General features: G+C 37.1%; 1 protein-coding gene across 2 annotated transcripts in view; it reads left to right on the forward strand.

Annotated features, from left to right (window-relative positions):
* PIK3R4 (phosphoinositide-3-kinase regulatory subunit 4) overlaps nt 1-25500 on the forward strand; it is an 84410-nt gene that overhangs the window by 43740 nt on the left and 15170 nt on the right. For both annotated transcript variants that reach the window (XM_063113728.1, XM_063113727.1), the window contains exons 9-14: nt 585-788; nt 7006-7207; nt 9064-9251; nt 10029-10239; nt 12709-12874; nt 20825-20989. In XM_063113728.1, the coding sequence (XP_062969798.1) occupies nt 585-788; nt 7006-7207; nt 9064-9251; nt 10029-10239; nt 12709-12874; nt 20825-20989 (1136 nt within the window). The remainder of the gene's footprint in view (nt 1-584; nt 789-7005; nt 7208-9063; nt 9252-10028; nt 10240-12708; nt 12875-20824; nt 20990-25500) is intronic.

The following is a 25500-nucleotide window of genomic DNA, read 5'->3' on the forward strand; positions in this document are numbered from 1 at the left end:
CTAAAGAAAGTCCTCTTGTTAACTGGTAGTAGTTCTCATCCCTTTTTATTAAATTTGCATTGACAAAGTATTCTTGGGCTTAATGAAAGGAGAGATTTTATGAATTCTGTGGAGAGAATAGTGTTTTTTAGAAGTGGTTGAATCTACTGGGAAAACATGGTGACTGAAGGGAAGACCTGTGGTTATTGAGCATCTTTTCTGGATCAGTACCTACTGGCTGTTAGACCTGTGAACTGCAAGTGTTTTTTAGGTCTAGAAAGTCATCTGATGTTTTGGGATCTAGAAAAGCCTCTTTTTCATTTCCTAAAATTTTCTGGTATAGGTATCTATTGTTAGTCTTCCAGTATGATAGACACAGGTGTGTACTCTAGTGCTAACAATGAAAAGTAAGAAATACCTTAGTCCTTTAAAGCTCACTAGTATCCTTTTTTTCTTCTAAACAAAAATTGTGAATGTTGATATCTCTCATTTTCTGAGAAAACAAATACCTATGTTAACTTTACACAGGTTGTGTCTACTAAATTTGAAAATAACTGTACTATATGTTGCATTTTTGGCTGATTGTTTTTATTTTTCTAATATAGATTGAAAGAAAACTTGTTCTGCTCAGTGTTTTAAAAGAGCCAGTAAGTCGTTCTATATTTGATTATGCTTTGAGGTCTAAAGATATCACTAGCTTGTTCAGACATCTTCACATGCGTCAAAAGAAGCGAAATGGGTCTCTTCCCGACTGCCCTCCGCCTGAGGATCCTGCCATAGCACAGCTTCTGAAGAAATTGCTCTCACAGGTTGTATCACCCTTCTGAAATCTTACATTTCAATTAAAATTTCATAAAATTATTGGAGCATCCATTTAGCTATTAAAAACATTTTTGATTAGGTTATACCATAACAAATGAGTAAATAATCTGGCACACATCTTATGCATTTACTTTGGTGTGTAAGCAGAGATACTAGAGTGATGATAAGGAATCAGGGGAGACCCTGGCTAAATAAGTGAGGGAAAGAGTAGAAATAACAGATTTAAGTAATATTTTTGATTCAGTTCCATATTTCTCTAAAAATGTAATAAAATTCAGCTAGAAGAAACATTGATTGCAAAACACAGATACAATATAGAAAAATGCTGGTTCATTTTAATCCATATTTTTAGAGTTCTCATTACATGCAAGTAGTTGAGATAACTTAGATTTATAATGCATTTTAGGTTGAATAAACCAGCAGTTTACTGTTGTATATTAAAAAGCCTATGAATGTGTATCGATTAACAAATCTTGTTAGAAGTAGAAAGCAATCTCTTTTTTACACTTGGTGATGTTAAGGCCTCTTTAGAAACATTAAAGTCAAGATTCAGTATTTTGTTCTATGAGGGATGTGTGGAAGTCAAGATAGGAATAAAAATGGTTAGAAATAAAGAATACAATTGCTGAATGTATGCTGTATCAGCCATAAGGCAAATACTGAGGGACAGTGTTAACGACTGCCTTTAATTCTGTAGAACGTTTTTATAAAGAGAATGCTTGTCAGTCATCTCTTGTCTAACCAAAAAAGATGAGGAAATGCAATGCATTCAGTTGCAGAGCAAGAATTTTATTAGTTTTGCAATGTAAATCCTTTTGTATATTGTACTTGTCACTGAATATCCAGTGTCGTTTGATGCCCAAATGTTAGTTTGGGTGATCAAACATTGGAACAGGGAGGCTAGTCAATAACCATTTTGGTTCTTTTAGATATAGATTTGCCTTGAGGCTGGGACTGCCTCTGAATGTCTCTTCCAGGACAGTGGTTCTGTTTCCTGTATTCTTAAGGACTTAATTTGATATGACTGGAATTTATGAAGAGCTTTTTCTCTGGGTTTTCTTTTAACCTTGGCTTGTACATTAAGTGTATTTTATATTTTAGAAAGCAACATGGAAAATTTTACTTTGAATCATAGTTTTCTGGTTTTTCTCCCGAGTAAGTAATCCTCATCAAAAGATTTGGGCATGCAGTAAATCCATCTGAATCTAAATGCTTCTTCAGGCTTGGACATTGTGACTCTGTATTTCTTTCTCCTCTGCCAGTCCTATATATTAAATTAAAAGACTCCATCCTGAAATTCCCTTTTCATTATGTCATGAGTTACTTGGAGCCATCCTAGCCCCAAGTCCCTTCTTCTTCTATACCTTGCCAAGGTGCAGGTTTTGCCACTGCTTTGGGTAAAAAGAGGGAGCTGGAGGGAGCAGTTCCCATAGCCTCTCTACTTTCTATTTCTTGCTATTCTCCTAAGCCCTTCTGCTACTGCTGCTCCTTCAGTGCCAGCCCCCTTACTGGGTACCATGATAAAATCACTAAAACTCACTGACATGTATTCCTGTGAAATGTCAGTTCTTGCTCTCCTTTGACTCTCATTTATCTCTCATTTGTCTGAATGGAAAAAGAGAAACCAATAATCCCCTCTTTTACATTGTTTCTTGTGATAATTGGGGACTAAAGAGTTAGGCAGCTATATATTCTGTTCAAGGGACAGAGAAAGCAGGGCAGAATCTCTGAGGTCTTCAGAAGACATAGCAGAACAACATCAGCTACAGTGAGTCTACTACTTCGTTGATACTTTCCATATCTTGTGACTGTCCTTATAACAATCTTGAACAACAGATGTTATTCCTATTTTATGGATAAGGAAACTGAAACACAAAGAAAGTAGGTAATTAGCCTGTGCTCGTGTAGTGCAGTAAGTTTCAGTATTGGCACTTGAACTTAAACCTATCTAACTCCAAAGCCCACACTCCTTCACTATGCCATGTTGCTTCTCCAAATAAACAGTGAGCAGAGAGCAAAAACTGAGAAGCTTGCTTGGGTTTTATACAGACTTAGGAAGAAGCCTATGTGCAGTTTGTTTCCTCCAGCCCCTTTCAAGCCCTTTCTCTACCTTCACTTCTTTTTGGTCCCTATACTACCTGAGTTTCTTGGGATTACTAGCAGAGGCTTGGAGCCAGGGGAGGCTTTAGAGGTAGGAGTTGAGGCCTTGTTCCTGATGTTGGGGTACAGAAAGAAGAGATGTGTTTTTACCTTGCTCAAGCAGTAATTCTGAACACTCTTACAGAATTTTTTTTACTTGGGGTTCTACAGTGCTCTTTTGTACAGGACTATACTTGTGATACATCATGGGTAAAATAGGCTTTTCTAGACAAGCTTAGCATTGTTTCTATGGGAAAATATGTTCAGAATTCCAGATAACAGACTTAAAACGCACTTTTGGAACATTACCCATATGGGAATTGGAATCTGTTTGTACTCCAGATTTTCAGTAGGACTTAACCATCAGGAGATGACACATGGCAGGGCTGTTTTAGATAGTTGTCATCCACAGGAGCTCCCCATTTTATTTGTTTTCACTTAATCAGGCACTAATAAAGAATACAAAATGATTTCACTCCTTACTTAAAAAAATGACAGATGCATTTTTAACTTTTTAATGTTTTTTATTTTAGTAATTTTGTGTGTGTTTGTAGCTGGCTGGTGCTGGGATCTGAACCTTTGATGTTGGTGTTATAACACCATGCTTTCATCAACTGAGCTAACCAGCCAATTAATTTTTGTAATTAACTTTTTTAGTAATTTTTGACTGAGTAGTGTAAACACAGGTATAAAGTTGAAAAGGTGTAAGTATCTATAAAAAAATGTAAATCTTACTCCAATTCCTGACCCCTAGCTGCCCAGTTTCTTTCTCTGTTTATGAATTTTATGTTGTTGGGAGATGAATTCCTATATATAGTGTTGGACTTGTTCTGTTGTATAGTTATTTGAAATTAGCTTCATCTTTTTAAACCTCACTTTTAAGCTTTGTTAGGACAGGTCCACAGCAACCTTTAGTTGGTCAATCGAGCCCCACTCTCAAGGACTTATGAGGACATGATGCTCTGTGTATATTAAGTTCTTTCGCCTTTGGCTGGTGGAACCATGAATTATTCCGAGCCCTGTGTGAGTTGTGAGAATTGTTTGGCCTACGGCTTTCTGGTTGCTCTTTCTGGGGCAATAGGTAGTTTCTTCATGCGTACATAGTTTAATATTCAGCCAAAGATTCAAGGAGAGCCCTCTGTAGGTCTCTGAAGCCCTCTGCCCCATTAACTTAGCCTTTGGGGCTTTTTTGAACTCTGATCTGCCTTTTAAACTCAGCTCTATTGTACTCTGTTCCTTTTCCTTATGCCATGACCCAGAAACTCTATCTAGACAGTATGCTGGGACAGTCATAGGACTCATCTTTATCTTAGGGATTTCAGACCTGCGCTGCCTGTTTTCCTGTGCCTGAAAAGTGTTGTTTCAAATTTTTTGTCCAGTTTTAGAGTTGTTTAAAGTGGGAGGGCAAATCTTGCCTCTGTTACTCCGTCATGGCTAGAACCAGAAGTCTTTGGATATGTTTGTGGACTTACACTAGTATTGCAGTTTCTTAGTTACTATAACTTAGGCTTGATCTCTGATAGAATAAAATCTCCCAGCTTGTTTTTTTTTCTTTTTCAAGATTGTCTTGGCTATCCTTGGTTCTTTACATTTCCACATATATTTTCCATATGATTTTTCAAATTAGCTTGTTACTTTATACAAGAAAATTTGTAGGTATATTGTGAGATTTCATTGAAGCTGTAGAAGAGAACTGAAGTCTTGACAGTATTGACTCTTACTGTCTATAAACATGGTATATGTTTTCATTTTATTAGGTTTTCTTTAATTTATCTTAATAAAGTTTCAGGTTTACTTTGTAAAGTTTTACACACCTTTTATTGTGAATATTTTGGGTGTTTAATTTTTTAAATGCTAGTATAATTAGTATATTAAATATATATTTTTTTACCTTGTATCCAGCAACCAATTAAACCTAATAAGTTTAATTAAAACTTATTAATTCTAATAATTTGCTTATATATTTCTTTTGAATTATGTATATTCCCAGTCATATCATGTATGAATATTAATAGTTTTATTCATTTTTTCCAGTCTGAATAACTTTGTTTTCTTTTCCTTATTTAAGTCAGGTTTTTCAGTACAGTATTAAATAGAATTGGTGGTAGTGGGCATCCTTGTTTCTCATCTCAGAGGGAAAACTCTCAACATTATATCATTTAGTATGATGTTTGTTATTAATTTTTTGTATAATCTTTTATCAGATTAAGGAAATTTCCTTCTATTTCTGGCTTGCTAAGAGGATTATTGTAGAATGTTAAATTTTATCAAATGTCTTTTCTTCATCTACTGAGATCATTTTATGGTTTTTCTCTTCTACTCTATTAATGTGGTGAAATACATTGATTTTTCTATTTAAAACTACCCTTTTTTATGCATATTTGGAATACACACCATTTTGTCATGTAAAACACTTTGTCAATAAAACACTTTTATTATATAAAACACTCAAGTAATGTAAAATAATAAATATACAGATGCTCCTTGACTTACAGTGGGGTTACATCACAATAAGCCCATCGTAAATTGAAAATATCATAAGTCAAATATACTTTAATACACCAAAAATGCATTGTAAAGTCAAAAAATTTTGTAAGTTGAACCTTCATAAGTCCAGATACTCCTTGACTTATGATGGGGTTACATCCTGATAAACCCATTGTAACATTGAACCATCGTAAGTCAAGGACAGTCTGTATAGTATATAAATAATAATATAAAATGTTTTTATATATAGTGGATTTGGTTTGCTGGTACCTCATTGGGTATTTTTACATTTAAGTTTATAAACAACCTTATCCTGTAATTTTCTTTGTAACGTGTGTGTGTGTGTGTGCGTGCGGACATGTTTTTTTTTTTTTTTTTAATGGTGCATTTTAACATTTTTTTAGTTGAAAATATTCATATGCCATTAAATTCACTGGGTTTTGGTACATTCACAAAGTTGTGTAACCATCAACACTGTTAAATTCCAGAACATTTTCATCACCCTCAAAAGAAACCCCATATTCGTTAGCAGTCATTCCCCATTCTTCCCTCCCCTCCAGCCCCTGGCAGCCACTAATTTTTCTGTCTGTGTGGATTCTGCTTATTTTGGACCTTACATAGAAATTGAATCATACAATATGTAACCTTTTGTGTCTGTCTGCTTTCACTGGTCTTCATGTTTTCAAGGTTACTCCATGTTGTAGCATGTATCAGTACTTTATTCCTTTTTATGGCCCTTACTATGTCTCTCCCTTTTGTGGACTAAAACATGGACTAACAAAAAGAAGAGAACTCTTAGTATAGCTATAAAACAGAGACTCTAAGTGAATTTTAGGAGGAGAAGTGAAAATAAAGAATGTCAGGTTAATACCAGGAAAAATTTTAATCAAGGATCCCTCTATGATTATTGTACTTAAATACGTTTTAAGTATGATAGAGTGTCTTCACATATAGAGCCTCATTTAATATTCTCAACACAACTGGGAGCAAGGTTGAAGTAGGTACACTTTTTTTTTTTTTTAAAGATGACCGGTAAGAGGATCTTAACCCTTGGCTTGGTGTTGTCAGCACCACGCTCAGCCAGTGAGCTAACCGGCCATCCCTATATAGGATCCGAACCCATGGCCTTGGTGTTAACAGCATCACATTCTCCCAAGTGAGCCATGGGCTGGCCCTTGGGTACACTTTCTTTTACTTGATATTGTACATTCAGAATTTTTGTTTAGATACTAAATGTTTATTCAACAGTCACATACTGTGTTAAAGATCTGCTAGATATCAGGCATTATGTTAAGTTATTTGGAAATTTCAAAGATGGATTATATTTAGGAAGAAAGTTAAGCTGTAAATCATGAAAAAGGTAGAAAGTGCCCTAATAGTGTTCTGGGAGATTCCAACAGTGACATGTTGTTCTGCATTGATACTTTCTTTTTCACCTGTGTTTGCTTGGTTCATTTCACCATTCTGACTCTTTCAATTTTAAATTGGGTGGTTTGACTCTTCAGCTATAAGTCATTCCAAGGCCTATTGTTATTACTTGTGAAAATAACCTAAATATATGGTTTTATTTGGTTTTAGGGAATGACAGAGGAAGAGGAAGACAAACTTCTGGCTCTGAAAGACTTCATGATGAAATCTAACAAAGCAAAGGCCAATATAGTGGATCAGAGCCATCTTCATGATAGTAGTCAGAAAGGTGTGATTGACTTGGCAGCATTAGGCATAACTGGGAGACAAGTTGATCTTGTTAAAACCAAGCAAGAACCAGATGACAAGCGGGGTTAGTACATTTGTGTGTGAGTGTTTATCTTGTTATTATTAGTTATTAGCTGGTTTTTAGCTAATTAATAATAAAATAAAAAGCCCCGTTTCCCTGATGTAGAACTTTCAAATACAGTGATTCCATTGCAGTCGGCCCTCCATATCTGTGGGTTTCACATCCAAATATATGGATAGCTGACTGTACTAAATAGTGAGATTTGGAGGAGGAAAAGTGCGGAAGTGAGCTAACCATTAAGAGATTAAATAACCTGCCAAAATCACAGTTCTGTATGTATCAAACTAAGGCCTGATTCCACAGCTCCACTCTTATAATAAAATTATGTTGCCTTTATGGAGGTGTATAATTGAAAATTAAATTCTGTTTTTTAATCCTTCAACTACCAACCCAAGGCCAATAATCTATGTAAAATGAGATAAAGATTTCTGGTTTGTTATCAGTAGGTAATGCTCAGTGAACTTAAAAGAATGGTCTTGCTATTAACAATGAAATACAAAGGAGTAGAGACCAGAGAAGGCTTAACCATTTAACGTCTTGAGATTTGGAACTGTCAGCTCTTATGATGTTGACATTGATTGTATGAGGTTTTTAAGTTCTTGTGCAGATATATTTATTGGCAAGTACATACTTTAATAATTCCTCTATTGCAGCATCAGGTTTTGAAGGCAGCTGATAAATAATACTTATGATAAACCTCTAATTGCCAAATTTGGGATAAATTATTTGCAACCTAATTATTAATGGTTTCCATCCGTTATATATAAAGTAATCATACAAATTAATAAGAAAAAAGCAAGCACCATCCCCCCCCTGCAAAAAGGATGAAGGATTTGATCAGACAACTGATAGAAGAATAGAAATGCATGTTTAATTAAGTAAATCCAAACTAAAATAATGAGATGCCATTTCCTTCCTATGTGATCGGTATAAACTGATGATACCTAGTGTTGGCAAGGGTGTGGGGAAGTAGGCATTTTCATACACTATTGGTGAGATTATAAAGTAAACATTTTTTTTTAGAAGGCAATTGGACATCAGTCACTATAATTTAAAACATCCTTACTGTTTGACTTACTGTTTTTGGTTGGAAATTTGTCCTAAGAAACAATGACAGGCATGTGAAGAAATATGTATAATAAAATTCTCAATGGAAAAAAAAAGGAAGTAATCTAAATGTCCATTAATAGAGGAATGGTTTAGTAAATATTCAAGGTATTTAGTTAAGTAGGGGAAAAGCAGGTTGTAAAACTGTGTATTTTATTTTTGCAAAATAATATGATAGTATATCATTATACTAAATAGTTTATGTGGTTTACAAAGTTGGAGGACTGCATCAGGAACTTGAATTATGCATGTTATAATGCTAGAACTTTGTTACTTCATACACTTTTGGTAATTGGACAAAGACAAAAGTAAAGGGCTTCTCATCCGTCTATAGTTAGGAGGTAACTGTATAGCAATTGAATTTTTGTTTCTTCTGTCCTTTTTTGTTTTCCGAGTAACTGATACTGAAAATAGAGAGGTTATATTTAGCAGTGTGGTCAGTGACATTTGAAAAAGTTTTTTTTTATTGTCGCTTCTTCAGATAAAGTGGTTACTTGAAATTGAGCTAGCCTTGGGAAACTAGGAAGCAGTTAGGTCTAATTATTAACACCATTGAAAGGGCATCTGTTCCATCCGCCTTAGAGATGAAATGAGAGTTAATGAGTTGATATGTAAATATGAATAAATTGGAGATCTTAGGAAACAAATAGAATGTGAAGTCCATTGTTGTTCCCCCAAGAAAAAGGCAATAAAAGCACATACTGGTTTTAAAGGCTACCTTCAGACTGACTATTCTGAATATACTTTCATAGCTAGAAAACATGTAAAACAAGACTCAAATGTAAATGAAGAATGGAAAAGCATGTTTGGGTCACTGGAACCAGCGAACATCCCACAGGTCTTACCTAAAGGGAGTGACCAGGAGGTGATTCAAACTGGGAAGCCTCCTCGTTCCGAGTCCTCTGCTGGCATTTGTGTCCCTTTGTCAACTTCTCCACAGGTACTGTCACCTAGGCGATAGCCTTACTTATGACTTTGAATTCCATTCTGCTGTTTTGGATGTTTACAGGCTGTGAACTGTATTGGAAAAATCAATATGGTGACAGAGAGGACATATTTCTAAGACAAGTTTATCTTTAATTTTATAGCCAAGGGGAAATCTAGTTATTAAAAGCACCAAAAGATCTCATTTTAGAGTACTTGCCAATAAAGTGTTCTGAAATTGTGGGTGAAGATATTATTATGAACAGTGACTATAATTAGGCTATAGTGAATCTTTTAGATCTTTTTTATTCCTCCTCTAATATAACATAGTTATATCTGTAAAACAGCAAAAACACTTCTGGGAACAAGTCCAAAGTTTGCTATGTGTGATAAATGTCATGATGATTTTGATATATTTGAAATAAGTTTGTAATTTAAAGTAACTCTTCCCTAGCCAGTCATATTTTAAATGAAAAATATTAATTGAACCAGACTGATACATTGAAATTTTATTTCTTCTTTTCACTTAAATTAATGAGGATTTTTGTTTAATGTTATTTTTGTGCTGATAATTTTTTTTTTATACAACGTAAAGGTTTGGAGATGTAACATTTATGATTAAACTTCATTTTTACTAGGATTTCATTGAAAAAATGTTATTGTTTTTAAATAAATTTTTAAATTGGTACATTAATAAGGACAAAGAGCTGGTATAATGCATCGCTAGAACATTTTTATCTTCAAATGTACTTTGCTTATGACATAAATACCTGTAATTCTATTTGTTTTGCAGGTTTCAGAAGTGACAAATGTCCAAAATAAAAAACCAGTAATGCAGGTTTTAAGTAGTACAGTTTTACCATCCACCTATCAGATTCGGATCACAACTTGTAAAACTGAACTTCAGCAGCTCATACAGCAAAAGCGGGAGCAGTGCAATGCTGAGAGGATAGCTAAGCAGATGATGGAAAATGCTGAATGGGAGAGTAAACCACCACCACCTGGTAAAAGTTCCATTGATAAGTAGTTGTATTCCAGCCTAGGTGCCTAAGCCTAGAACAAAAGAAATAAGAAAAAACTGTCACTTGGGAAGCCCAGAGGAAAAGCAATAAGTGAGAAATCTTATGTCATTATTTGTGGAGTTTGTAACTTTTTAGTTTTGGGAGAAACTTGCATTGTCATATTAGGCCAGTCACTTAATAATTTAGCCTGTCTGTACTTCATTTTCCCCATTTATATTACTAGATTTTACCTGTCTTGTGTCATGCCACTTTCTCATTGAATGTCAGGCTTTTTGAGGTAAACTCCTGCTTTTAATCTCTGGAGGGTTTAATATACATTTGTTTATATTCTTTAAGAAAAAAGTAGAAAATTTAGAAAATAATGGGTACTTTAGAAAAGAGAACAAAATCACCTATAACTCCACCACTTGGCAGTTACCAACATTAAGATTTGGGGGAAATACTCCTATGTTCTGAGAAGATTAAAAGACACTTTAAAGATACTTCAGATGAAAATGTGGCTCAGCTATGTTCACAGACTTGCCCAGTGTAATATGGCAGAGCTAGTCTTTGACATTAGATTTATAGATTTTTAATGAATTTCTGTATTTAGATTTTAATAATAAAAATTTAACTTGAAAACTCTGAGAAAAAATGCATGGCATGCTTATGTGTAAAAATTTAAAAATCATGTGAATTCCCATGGGCTTCTGGTGTGGACTCGGGAAAATGCTGGTAGAAGTCAATGATTTAAAGATTTAGAAAATATTGTTAAGTGGTAAGTGGCATCTCTAGTCACATAAATTTTCCTTTCTGAATAAATATCGTGCAGTGTTTAAGCTGTTTCTGTGATTTAAGTGAATATTATTCACCAGTCCTTTAAAAACAGAAAAAAAATTTGACCACATGTTATCTACTTTATGACAGAATCTGTATTTATAAGTGGTATTTTATACTTAAGTGGAGTAATACATTTTATTCAGTAATCACAAAAAAGTGTGTGGTTCAAGAAATGTGCGGAGGGCAAGTTGGTTAGCTCTCTTGTGAGAACGTGGTGCTAATAACACCAAGGTCAAGGGTTTTGATCCTGATACTGGCTAGCCTCCAAAAAAAAGAGAAATGTGTAGTGACTGTTGAATTCTTGTTCTTTTCTTTCCACTCTGGAGTAGTTGTATGAAATTGATTTTCTCTAGAGGGAAATGTTCAACCTAGCCTGGCATATTACCTAGACTTTATTACAAAGTATTTTTGATCACTTTCAAATTCATCATATCCTCCTTAAAAATCATGTTCAGCTGTTGTTCTATACATGTGAACTAGAGATCCAAGGGGAAATGTTTTATTTTTTATCTTAGAGTAAGCTAGGTTTGGCAATAGACTTGGTTTTAGTTTTGTTTCTTGGTAAAAAGAAATTCTGAAAAGACATTGTTATTACTCAGGCACGGTGCTGACTCCCAGTACAGTGGGATCTTCAGTATAGTTTTCTGTTTTATTTTAAAATTAAATAATATTAAATGTTATGAAATGTTATACTTAATACAAAAAATGTTTATTCATCAAACATTGAAGACAGTTATGTGCAGGGGGACCTATGCTAGGTATTGTGAGTGATTCAGAATAGGTAAGACATGATTTCTGGCCTCAGGGAATTTATAATTAGAGGAAATTAATTATACACAAGAAGAATATACATAATAAAATATAGAAGGTTATAGATGTCATGAAAAAAGTACTGAAAAGTTCACGAACATTCTGAGGCTGTAATTTATAACACCATTTATACTAATACATTTATACCATAGAATAAATGATTACAGGTAGAGAAGGAATCAGCCAACATTTGGGTGTTTTACTGTGGGGTAGGGACAATGTTAGACTTTTTTTACATCTTGTTTTTCCATATAGTCACCCTTTGAGTTAAGTAATCTACCCCTCATTTTACATTTGAGGAAATTAAAGCTCAGAGTTTAAATAAATAGCTCAAGGTCACACATTTATGGTATGGTGGAGCTGGGTCTTTGAGACTTTTGTGCTTAAGCTACCTCCCTAGTGCCCAATTGCTCTAGGACAAGGTAATCATTACCTCATGCTGTTGAGTCAGTAAGGGCTTTTAGGGGAAAGTGACTGCTGTGCCTTCACACATGCTGGAAAATGGCCCCATGTGCAGTCTTTCTGAAGCTATTTGAGCAATATTTAATTACTATCTTGATGTCTTACTTAGTAAATGATAATCTGTCTGAGCAGAGGAGATACATGATCTGAGTTAGATGTCAACAGAATTACTCTGGCTGTGGTCCAGTAGGTGCTAGTCATTGGTACCCTTTTTTTTTTTTTTTTTTTTTACTTCTTTTAGTTTTGGTACCTTTTAATTATTTAGTTTTTATACTGGTTGTCAGTGGTTGTGGCTGGAAGGTAGGGGGGAGATTGTATTTGTGAACTACAGTTTAAGATAATTCCTTTGCTTTTCCTTAGGGTGGCGTCCTAAAGGTCTACTAGTTGCACATCTTCATGAACACAAATCTGCTGTGAATCGAATTAGAGTCTCTGATGAACACTCACTTTTTGCAACATGTTCAAATGATGGCACAGTGAAAATCTGGAATAGTCAAAAGATGGAAGGGAAGACCACCACCACCAGGTAGCATATGCTCAGGAATGGATCAGTTCATTCATTAAAATCAACAAATATTTATTGAGTGCTAACTCTGTAATTAGTACTGTTAGGTTCTACGATAAATTGACAGAATGGACAACAACGATAAATGGACAGAAATCCCTCTTCTGTAGAGCTTACCTTCTAGTGGAAAGTGAGAGACAATAAAAAGTGTAAATAAGTAAGGCATTAAGTGTGTTGATGGTAAAAAAAAAAAAAAAAAAAAAGTTATGGAGAAAAATACAGCAGAAAAGGGGGATAGGAAATGTAGGAGGGGTAGGATAGGGTAGAATTTTAAATAAATTTGCCAGAGAATGCTTCACAGAGAAAATGACATTTGAAGAAAGAGCTGAAAAGAAGTGAGGGAAAGACCCATGGGGATATCTTGTGGAAGAGCATTCCAGGTGGAGGAAACAGGAATTTCAAAGGTCGTGAGGAAGAAAGATGTTTGGCATATTTGAGGAACATCAGATAGGTCTGTGTGCTGGAGCAGAGTGAGCAAGAGGGTCCAGCCTTGTAGGCTGTTGTAAAGGACTTTGACTTTGACTCTGAGTGAGATGGGAGCCTTTGGAGGGTTCTGAGCAGAGGAGAGACATGATCTGAGTTAGATGTTGACAAAATTATTTTGGCTTTTGAGTTGAGAATACACCAAAGAGGGGCAGGGGAGAAGCAGTTAGGGGACAATTTCAGTAATTGAAGCCAGAGATGGTGGCTTGGGCCAGGGAAGTAGTAGTGGCGATAGTGGAAAATGATAAGATTCTGGATGTGTTTTGATTGTAGAGCTGAATGGATTAGATGGAGTATGAGCAAGAGAAAATTCAAAAAATAATGGAATAGCTGGCTAGCTCTATAAGGAAAATAACTACTATACCATTGCCCCACTGTAATGAACAAGAAAGAGATAATTTCTGACTTGGAATCCCTAAGACTTTAAATATACATGAGGTGATTTTGAATAAGTGTGATTATTATAAGCACGAATATTTTAGATTTATGTGATTTTATAGTTTGTTTCTACTAGATTTGCAGTCTGTCTGCACTGCCCTCTTCTCTTTCTCTTTCTCTCTGTCTTTTCTACCGTATTCTTATTTGTTCTTTGCCTAGTTTGGTCTGAAAAGAAAGCTACTAGAAATCAAAATTAAATCTCATCTACGTAAAATGATGTGGGGAGTCTGGTGCTTTTCTTGTTATCAGTTTGTTGACCATTATCAACTACAAAATTGTCAAACAACAATATGTCTTTGATAACTCAAATAATTAAAAAGTTTATTTCTTATGTACCAGTATGATAAAGATCTGTGCTGATTATTTTTTTTAAAAGGGCTCTATTTTTTTACACTTAATTACTGTTTTCGTGTTCATTCTCTCTTGGCATTGTGTTGATCAGAACACAAAAATCAATGAAAGAATCCTGAGCCCATGTAGCAATTTTTTGTGAACATTTTATTATGAAATTTTCAAACTTAGAATAAAAGTTGAACATGTTTCACAGTGAACATCCATGTATTTGCCAACCAGATTCTATAGTTAATTTTACTATATTTTCTATGTCTTTTAACTGTCTGTCTATCCACCTCTTATCAATCCATTTTTTTATGATTTCAAAGTAAGCTGTAGACATCAGTACACACCCTCCAGAAACCTCAGCATGCACATCATTGAAGTTCAATAATTATATATAGCACTTTTTTCTTTTTTGACATAAAATTTATGAGCTATGAAGAACACAGATCTTAAGTGAACCATTCCATGAATTTTGACAAATACCTACACTTCTGCAACCTGAACTTTCAAGATACAGAATATGACCATCACACCAGGATGTTTCCTCATGTCCTTTCCCCTTAAATCCCTGTCACCTCCCTCCTTCCAACCATTCTTTTGATTTTTTTCCCCCATCATTATTAGCATTTTGATTAGCATTTTAAGTACCTCTTCTGATAATTGTTCTCCAAATGGTTCTTTATCATCATCAGTTGCATTAATTCTCACTTCTTATTAGGAGGATAAGTTTAATTAACGTAGGTAAACTTCTGAAGTAGGAACTTGAAATCATCTGTTTACTTTGCAAAATCCCTGCTTGTTAATTTCCAAATGATTTTTATCAGTGTCATGCCTTCTGCATCCCAGTGTCATACTTTAGGCAATGATTTGCCCAAGATTTTGGCAATTTAGTCAGTTTTATAGTCTTTGGGAAGTTTGTATCATGATTAGGAAATTGGATCTCCTCTGGATGCAGCTGCTTTCTTGGTTGGCTGTAACACCTGCTCTCTTATTCGTGGAATGCAGACGGCCTTGGCTTGGAGGTGCTCCATCCCAATTCCAGGGTGGGGAAGAGGGCAGGGGAACAGAATATGTTGCCCTCATCACATTCCCTCATGGACTTATGAGGGAAGAAAGAAGCATTTATTATTGCCAGAGACAAGTGGGAAACAGCTGATAGAAGCCAAAGAGCAGCAAAACTGATATGTTTTCTTTGGAAATGTTACTAGTACATTCTGACTACTGAGTCTTTTCCCCCATGTCTTATGTTGGCTGTCCACCCTGTTCCCAGTTAATAACTTTCTCATTGAATTATGATTGGTGATTTACACCATCTGGATCTTGGCTCTGCCATTTTCTTCTAATTTGAGTTAAACTTTCAGTTTGTCCTTTGGGGACTAGTTCTAGAAAAATTGCTGTTTTTCTAAACTTTTGCAGAGTTTTCAGCTTACTCCTTTATAGTATTCTAAACTATGTTTTCCATATCTTCTTCCTGTGCTACCTTATTCCTGGCTCATTTTGCTTCTTAGTTTTAGGGGAGATTGATGCATTTGGTACTTGTTGAAATTGAGGTGATGTTAAAAATCTTAGTGGAATTTTGTTACAGTGAAGAGTTGGAGTAAAATGAGGGGTGCACAAGAAAGTTGTCAGTGTTAGTCATATTTTGGAGTCAGTGGTAGTATTGAAAGTAAAAGTTTTGAGTGGTATTGCCACTCTGAAGGAAAGCAGGTAAAAAGGACAACAAATGCCTGAGGCCTGAATGTTAGGAAATTGAGTTTTGGAGACAGGAAGAGAGGGGCCAGAAAACAAGAGAGAAAAAAATCATTTAAGTTATATCATGGACTGCAGTAGAGGAGAGAATTTTAAGAGAGGGACTCGTAGTCCTCTCAAATGAAGTAAGAAAGCCAAGTAGCATGAAAACCTAGTAAGGCCGTTGGGGCCACTCTCATACAGTGCCCTCCAGTGCAATGCTGTTCTTCCATGGAGGGCTTTTTGACAGTGTATGTCACAGGTCTTTATGATGCACATATCCTAAGGAAATAACTAAGAATAAACTCAGAGAGTTAGTTTTAAGGCTAAGATTGGCTTGCTTTATGATATAAGCATACCTTGTTTTATTGTTTCTCAAATATTTCGTTTTTTACAAATTGAAGGTTTGTGACAACCCTGGTCAAGCAAGTCTGTTGGCATCATTTTTCTAACAGCACGTGCTCACTTCATGTCCCTATGTCACATTTTGATAATTTTTGCAACATTTCAGATCTTTTCATTGTTATTATATCTGTTATAGTGATCTCTGATCAGTGATTTTTGATGTTACTATTGTAATTGCTTTGGGGCACTATGAATTCTGCCCATATAAGATGGCAAACTTAATTGATTAATGTTGTGTGTGTTCTGACTGCTCCATCAACCAGCTGTTCCACCATCTCTCTTTCTCTCCTCGGGCCTCCCTATTCCCTGAAATACAACAATATTGAAATTAATAATCTTACAATGGCCTCTAAGTGTTCAAGTGAAAGGAAGAGTCACACATCTCTCACTTTATGTCAAAAGCTAGAAATGATTAAGCTTAGTGAGGAAGCCATGTCAAAAACCAAGATAGGCTGAAAACTAGGTCTCTTGTATCAGTTAGCCAAGTTGTTCATGCAAAGGAAAAGTTCTTGAAGGAAATTAAAAGTGCTACTTCAGTGAATACACAAATAAGAAAGTGAAACAGCCTTATTTCTAATATGAAGAAAGTTTTAGTGGTCTGGGTAGAAGATCAAACTAGCCACAACATTCCCTTAAGCCAGAGCCTAATCCTGAGCAAGGCCCAAACTCTCTTCAATTCTGTGAAGGCTGAGAGAGATGAGAAGCTGCAGGAGAAAACCCTGAAGGTAGCAGAAGTTGGTTCATGAGATTTAAGAAAAAAAGCCATCTCCATAATGCTGAAGTGCAGGGTAAAGCAGCAAGTGCTGATGTAGAAGCTGCAGCAAGTGATCCAGAAGATCCAGCTAAGATAATCAGTGAAGGTGGCTACACCGAACAATAGATTTCAAAATAGACAAAACAACCTTCTATTGGAAGAAGATGCCATCTAGGACTTTCGTAGCTAGAGAGGAGAAGTTGATACCTGGCTTCAAAACTTCAAAGGACAGGCTGACTCTCTTGTTAGGGGCTAATACAGCTGGTGACTTTAAGTTGAAGCCAGTGTTCATTTAATATTCTGAAAATCCTGTGGCTCTTAAAAATTATATTAAATCTATTCTGTCTGTGCTGTATGAACAGAACAACAAAGCCTGGATGACAGCACATCTGTTTATAGCATGGTTTGCTAAATAAACCCACTGTTGAGACCTACTGCTCAGAAAAAAAGATTCCTTTCAAAATATTGCTGCTCATTGATAGTGCAGCTGTTTATCCAAGAGCTCTGATGGAGATGTACAAGGAGATTAATGTGCTTTTCATGCTTGTTAACACAGTATCCGTTCTGCAGCTTGTGGATCAAGGAGTAATTTTAACTTTCATGACTTATTATTTAAGAAATACATTTCATAAGGCTATACTTGCCATGCATAGTGATTCCTCTGATGGATATGGGCAAAGTAAATTGAAAACCTTCTGGAAAGGATTCACCATTCTAGATGCCATGAAGAACATTTGTGATTCATGGGAAGAGGTCCAAATATCAACATTAACAGGAGTTTGGACGAAGTAGATTCCAATCCTCATGGATGATTTTGAGGGGTTTAAGACTTCGGTGGAGGAAGTAACTGCAGTTGTGTAAATAGCAAGAGAACTAGAATTATAAGTAGAGCTTGAAGATGTGACTGAATTGCTGCAATTTCATGACAAAACTTTAATGGATGAGGTTGCATCTTATGGATGAATGAAGTGGTTTTTTCAGATGGACTCTACTCCTGGTGAACATGCTATGACCATTGTTGAAATGACAACAAAGTTTTAGAATGACAACAAAGGATTGTTTTCTTATTTTAAGAAAATTGCCACAACTACCCCAACCTTCAGCAACTACCACCCTGATCAGTCAGTAGTCATCAATGTCATGGCAAAGACCTTCCATCTGCAAGAAGATTGCAGCTCCTTGAAGGCTTAGAGGAATTATTAACATTTTTTAGCAATAAAATATTTTTGAATTAAGGAATGTAGATTTTAAAGACATAAAGCTATTGCACCTTTAATAGATTACAATATAAGTGCAAACATAACATTTAAGTGCACTGAGAAACCAAAAAATTTGTGTAACTCACTTTATCGAGATACTCACTTTATTGTGGTGGTCTGGAACTGAACCTGCAATATCTTTGAGGTATGCCTGTAATAAGAAAACTAGAAGCAATCTAAAGGTTTAGCAGTAAGGCTCAAATTGGATAAATAAATGATAGTGCAACTATAAAACTGATACTATAGAAATAGAAATTTTTAATATGAAAGGTGTTGATAAATTGTGTAAGAAAAAGTATGGTTAAGAAGAGCATATAGGGTTTTTTTCTTTTGCAGTGGCAGAGTAAAGACCCCCCAAAGTCTGCTCCTTCATAAAAGCAATGAGAACACTTGCAAAAACAAAGTCAATTTTCTTAGAACTCTGGAAATTAAATGAAGTCTTGCAACAATCAGAAGAGTGTATACTGAAGAAAAATGTATTACTCTCAGTAAGAAGAGTGAGCCATGTAGTATTTGTCTTGCCTTAATCTCATTCCCCTTTACCCAGCTCTGAAGTAGCCTTGAAAACAAACCATTCCACAACTATGTTAGCTATGCAAACTAGCCTCTTAGTAACTACTGAAGAGGTTGTAATGGCTTTGGAACTCCCCAGAAGCCCCATCTCAAGAGAATTGTCACTATTTTTTCTCCCTTCCAGTTGGCTGAAAAGCTTTATTTTCAGGGCCTATCTTTATTTGACTTGGCTCATACCTTGTTCTTTTAACAAAACCCTACCCACAGGACATTTATTGAAAATAATTACCACCATTTGTTTAACATTGCAGCTGCTTGAGTTGGTATTACCACTTGGGGCCAACAACAGGTTGACAAAAAGCTTAAAAGGAAGAACTAGGTGATGAGATGTCTGTAAGGCCTTTGACACATTTTGATGTATTCATAGGTATCTGTAAGGTCACACTTATGTGCAGGGTTGTGCACATGCCCAGGAAAGAACTGAAGAAAGGCGAAATTTTCACCTCCGGTTGACTTTGAGGGACTGGGCAAGCAGGAAATGAAGGCTAAGGCAGAGTTGTAAAATACGTGATGGAACATTGAAAGTGTGCCGCAACACAAACAAAATTCTCAATAAAAGGCTGGAATACTTAATGGTTCAAGGCATTTAGGGAATGGTGTGTCCAGTTACTAGATGACCACTAAGCCAACTGAACAGAGACTTCAGTGATCACACATGGTAAAGAATACAGACTTAATAGAATTAGTCCAGGAAAGTCATTAAACAATCAAATAGCAACAGCTTTGGTATCTTACTTCCAAAACTGAAACATTAATTTCAAATGTCCAGTTTTGGACAAAAAATTACAAATCAGGCAAAGAAACGGGAAAGGATGGCTTATACACAAGAAATAAGGCGGTCAGTAGAAACTGTATCTCAGTAATCCCAGACATTAGCCTTACTAGACATAGACTTTAAATCAGCTATTAAAAATATGTTGAAAGAACGAAAAGGAACCATTTCTAAAGAATGAAAGTATGAGAATAATTTCTCATCAAATAGACAATATCAAAATAGAAATAATAAATAACAAAATCAAAATTCTGGAGTTGAAAAGTATAATGACTTAAATAAATTTACCAGAGAATCTCAACAGCAGATTTCAACTGGCAAGAGAAAACAATCAGAATTTAAAGACAGACAAGTGACATTGTTCAGTCAGAGGTACAAAAAGAAAAGAATAAAGATGAACAGAACTTCAGAGACCTGTAGAGCACCATCATGCCTTCCAATGTATGTGTGATAAAAGTTCCAGAAGGAGAGGAGAGAGAAAAGGGGGCAGAAAGAATATTTGAAGAAATAGTGACCAAAAAGTTTCCAAATTTGATGGAAAGCATTAATCTACATACCTGTACTAGTCTGTTTTGTGTTGCTACAACAGAATACCTGAGTCTGGGTAGTTTATAAAGAACAGAGGTTTATTTGGCTTACGATTCTGGGACAGCTTCATCAGGTATATGCCTCAGGCTGCTTCTAATAATGGCAGAAAGTGGCAGGCAGCCTGCGCGTACACGCAGATCACATGGTGAGAGGAAGCAAGAGAGAGAGAGAGAGGAGGTGCCAGGGTTTTTTAAACAACCGGCTCTCAAGGGAACTAATAGAGATCTCACTCAGGCCACCCTCCCTTGGAGAGAGCATTAATCCATTCATGAGGGATCCGCCCTCTTGTAAGGTATTACAAGAGTTGAAGGAGAATTGGATCAGGACCATGAGTACAGGAGTTCTGATTAGAAAAGAGGAGAACAGTCTTTCTACGATAGAAGTGTGTGAAGATGGTCCTTTGAAAATATCAGAAGAAAAGGTGATTTTTAAAAAATGAGAAGAGGAAGATAAAATGGACCTCAAATAGTAGTTTTTTGTTTGCTCTAGTAGTCATGTGGATATTTAATATTAGCAATAATAGTGTGCTTTTGATTGTTTCCGAAATGAAATCTTATTTTTCTTTTGTTCAGATCTATTCTTACATATAGCCGAATTGGAGGACGAGTCAAGACGCTCACCTTCTGCCAGGGCTCCCATTACTTAGCTATAGCATCTGATAATGGTGCTGTACAGCTTCTTGGAATTGAGGCTTCTAAGCTGCCCAAGTCTCCTAAAATCCACCCTCTACAAAGCAGGTATCTATCTTTTGTCTTTTTAAACTTTGCATTTAGTGTACTACGGTAACTTCACTCTTTCTTCCACATCCTGCAATGTAGTTTGGATCAACTGAGGGCCTCTTACATTGTGCTTCTTTTTTTAACCCCATGAAGTAAGTAAGACTGTGCTTCCAACTCTAAATTATCACATGCAGTTAGTTTTAGAAGACCATATCTATGTATCTTATTTTCTGCCAGTTTATCAAAAGGTCAGAAGGATAGCTTTGAACTTGCAGCTCATCCCAGTCTAGAATCTGTCTGAATAACATAATTATCAGTTATGTCTTCTGTCTCAACTACTTCTGTCTGGCTGATTTTGAGAATGTGAGTGTTCTTCATTAAGGAAAACTGAAATGTCAGCATTCTGTTGCTTGGCATTAACATCTCTGAAGTTAATAGGAACTTAGAGTAGAGCTTTTGGACAGACGATTTGCTTATCATTATAAAACAAAATACTGACTGGTTTTATTTAAGTATTTCCTTCACTACTTATAAATTCTGGTTGCTTACAGATTAAACATATGCAAGGTAAGATATTTAAAGATAAAGAACAATTTTTTGATCAGTATGTGTTACACACTGAGGATTCTAAAGACAACTAAGATATTGTGTTTTCTAAGAATCTATAGTCTAGTGGGAGAATAGACAAGAGAACAGACAGTTTTAATGTAGTGTGGTAATGTGCCACATTACATGGATACCAGGAGCCAGTTTGAAAGAGATAGGTGATGTAAAGCTAGGGCTACGGCTCACAAACCCCTCAATCCCATTGTCCAGACTGGGTCGCAAACCCTCCACATGCAGGTCTGTGAGCTAGGTAATAGGAAAAGGTCCTGGGAGCCATGGGTTTAGAAATAGGCTTTATTCAGAGCTAGGAGCTGCTGCCCTAGTGGCTTCTGGGAGCATCTCAAGAAGCTCCACATATCAGAGCCGTTAGTCCTTTATACTCAAGTCCATGGGCCGAGCCTGTGGCGCACTCGGGAGAGTGCAGCGCTGGGAGTGCGGTGACGCTCCCGCCGCGGGTTTGGATCCTATATAGGAATGGCCAGTGCACTCACTGGCTGAGTGCCAGTCACGAAAAAGACAAAAAATTAAAAAAAAAATAAATAAATATACTCAAATCTATAATCCAAAACACCAGGGTGCATATGTGCAAGCACATTAGACAATAACAAGGAACACCTAGGCGCATGTGCATATTTACATCAGATGCTCGGCAAGATTCTGAACAGCTGAGGGGCCCTGACCATTTTCTTATATTTTTCCAACAATCCACCCCTTCATGGTCCCTCGCCATACAACCTACGCATTCAGAATCTTCTGCGATGTTCTCTTAGCGAGGATAAATGACCCTTACGTTTATATAACCTATTTTCTGTTCAATATGTCTTAAGGCTTGTAGTTCTGTCCTTTCAACTATTAGCTGCACATGTCTGGTTAGTAGTCATCGTTGGTGTGATTTTCCATGGGAATCCTGTAGCATACTGATGGGAAGTTCACTGCATATTCAGTAAGCCAACACATTGATTACACGAACGTGTGTATGTGCCCAGTTGACTCTGGTGCCTGCAGCCAGAACACTATGGGCGTAAAGACCGAAGGGTTATTGGCACTAGCAAGGGGAGTTCTCACCCCTCTGGTAAGATAAATGCCAGTTTGCCATCCTGAGGAAGGATGGTTGCAGGAATAGGTATCTTACCTGGTTTATGATACCATACTTTATCTGCTAACACTGTTTCTACATGTAACAGTGTAGGGGAACTCATAATTGGCCATAATGATAATACAAATGTGCCCTTTGGAATAGAGTGCTTATCTGTTCCAGGCCATGTTACCTTTACTCGAGGAGGCCAAGTACTTGTCACTCAAGGTGAAACTTGCAAGTTCTCTTCTAATCCTTTCCCCCAAGGTCCTATTAGACCTACCCAGCGTATATAGGGGGGGCTTCTGTTCTCCAAGGCCATTCCCATTGTACTTTCTGTCCCTGTTGTAAACAGGTTGGGGCTGGTAAGAGAATATTTCCATTCTTGCCATATCCCGGCTTCAGAACCTTATCTTTAGTAGTGAGTTGCAGTTTCATAGGTGTGGCAGCCCTATGCAACACAGACCCCACTGGAGAGGGCCCACCCTTGCGGAGTCTCTGATTTAGAATCCTGACTGTTGGCCATAACTGCCATGTCCACCCCTTTAGGGATGGGGGTTGGGTAGATAGTCTTAGTCCCTTTTGTAAAAGACTATTATACCGTTCAATCATTCCTGCTGCCTGGGGATGATATGGCATATGTAACTTCCATTGAATAGACAACTGGGAAGCCCACTTCTGAAACTCATGTCCAGTAAAGTGAGCTCCCTTATCACTCTCTATGACTACAAGCTGGCCATACATGGCTGTAAGTCTATTCAGTGCCTTCACAGTGTTTACCTGGTGTGGGGCCTTACAAGGCCACACAAACAGAAGACCAGTAGCTGTATCAACAGCTGTGAAGATGTATCTGAAATTCTCTGACCTTGGCAGTGGTCCAACAAAGTCCACTTGCCATCGAGTCAAGGATACCCTTCCTCAAGTTATTTGCCCATTTGGGCAAATATGGGGCATCCGCCAGGAGTGTGAGTGAGCACATACTGGACAAGCATGACAGGCATTCACTACATCTTCCCATTTTATAGGCAAGGCCCATCTTTGAGCCACCATCCACATGGTTTTGCTGCCAGCATGCTGCATTTGTTGATGTAACCACCAGACTACATCAGTAGCTGGGGCTCTCTCCAGCCATGTTACCTTAGCCAAGACATTGGCTTCGTCATTTCCTGGACTGGCTAAGGGGAAGTGTCCTGTGACATGGAAAGAGTTACTTCTTTCTCATTTCCCAGTTTCCATAACCCTTGCCACATGGCTTGTCCCCACAGGCATCAGTGGCCTACCATCCACTGTTGATATTTCCAAGTAGAGATCCAAAGGGTTAAACCTTTGAACACAGCCCAGCTGTCAGTACAAATGTTTAATGGCCCAGGCTCATTTTTTATCACCATCCATACTGCTCTCAGTTCATCCCATTGACTGCTTTGCCCTGTGCCATTTTCATACTGCATGGTATCTGTTGAGGGATGGATAGCAACAGCTGTCCACAATGCTGAAGGTCCCATGCTACAGTGATCTGTATACCAGGCTTGCTCTGTGGTAGGTCTCTGTCTCTCATGGAAAGGTGTAGCCTCTACCTCCAGGGGTAACAGTTGTGTCAAAGTTTCCTCTAAAACCTCTACTGGTCCTAGCACAGTTTGCAACCTCTTTGGACAGAGGACTCAACACAGTACTTCTTTGCTCTATATATGCTGCCCATTTAGAAAGAGTGGGAGTCTGAGCTACAGCCATTTTAGGGTTGGTTGCCCACGTGCACAGCCAAACTAGTATGGGGTAGGTTGTCCTTACTAGGACTTTGGCAGTTCCTGTGATAGCTTCAGTGGCCATCAAGGCAGAATACACAGCTGCTAACTGTTTTTCTATTAGAGAATAATGAACTTCAGCTCCCTTCCAGAGCTGAAATCAGAATCCTACAGGTGTTTGGAATTGGTCTCTCTGCCACAAACCCCATCCTAACCCTTCTTGGGTTATATGTACATCTAATTCAGAAGACTTATTGGGATCAGCCACTTTAAAAGCCTGTACTTACTGTATTGCACTTTTTGTAGCTCGTAAGCCTGTTCTACTTCCTCAGTCCAATCCCGGGGGCTCCTTCGTTAATGCATACAATGGGAATGCCATTGGGCCATATGGGATACAAAAGCTCTCTAATACCCCAGAAGTCCCAAATATGACTGTAGCTGAGCTACAGTTGTGGGTTGAGGATATGCCTGTATCTTGCCTATACAAGCTTCTAGGATGACTCTTGTCTTACCCGACCAGACCATTCCTAAGAATTTGAGTGATAGCCAAGGTCCTTGCACTTTGGCTGTGTTCACAGCCCACCCACATTGTTCCAAATGACTTAGAAGCATTGGAGCTGCCTGGGTTAAATCTGCAAGAGAATCAGAGATTAGTAACATGTCATCAGTGTAGTGAAACATTGTAACCGTGCTGGGCCTAGTCCACTTGGCTAGGTCCCCAGCCACCAAACCATGACAGATAGTTGGGCTATGCAGATAACCTTAGGGCAATACTTGAAAGGTCTACTGTCTCCCTTCCCAGGTGAAGGCAAACTGATCTTGGCTATCAGCTGAGATTGGAATGGAGAAAAAAGCATTTGCAAGGTCCAATACATAATGATAAGTCCCCAGTTGAGTTGTCAGCAGATCCATCAAGTCGTGAACTGAAGGCACAGCTGCATGCAAAGGAGGCACTCCTTTGTTTAGTTCTTGATAGTCTACAGTCATTCTCCAGGTACCATCAGGCTTTTTTACTGGCCATACCAGAGCATTAAATGGGCTATGAGCTGGACAAAAAATGCCAACTTTTTCTAATTCCAATATAGTGGCATTTATCTCTGCATGTCCTC

This window comes from Cynocephalus volans, chromosome 11 (assembly GCF_027409185.1).
Source record: "Cynocephalus volans isolate mCynVol1 chromosome 11, mCynVol1.pri, whole genome shotgun sequence".
Classification (NCBI taxonomy): domain Eukaryota; kingdom Metazoa; phylum Chordata; class Mammalia; order Dermoptera; family Cynocephalidae; genus Cynocephalus; species Cynocephalus volans.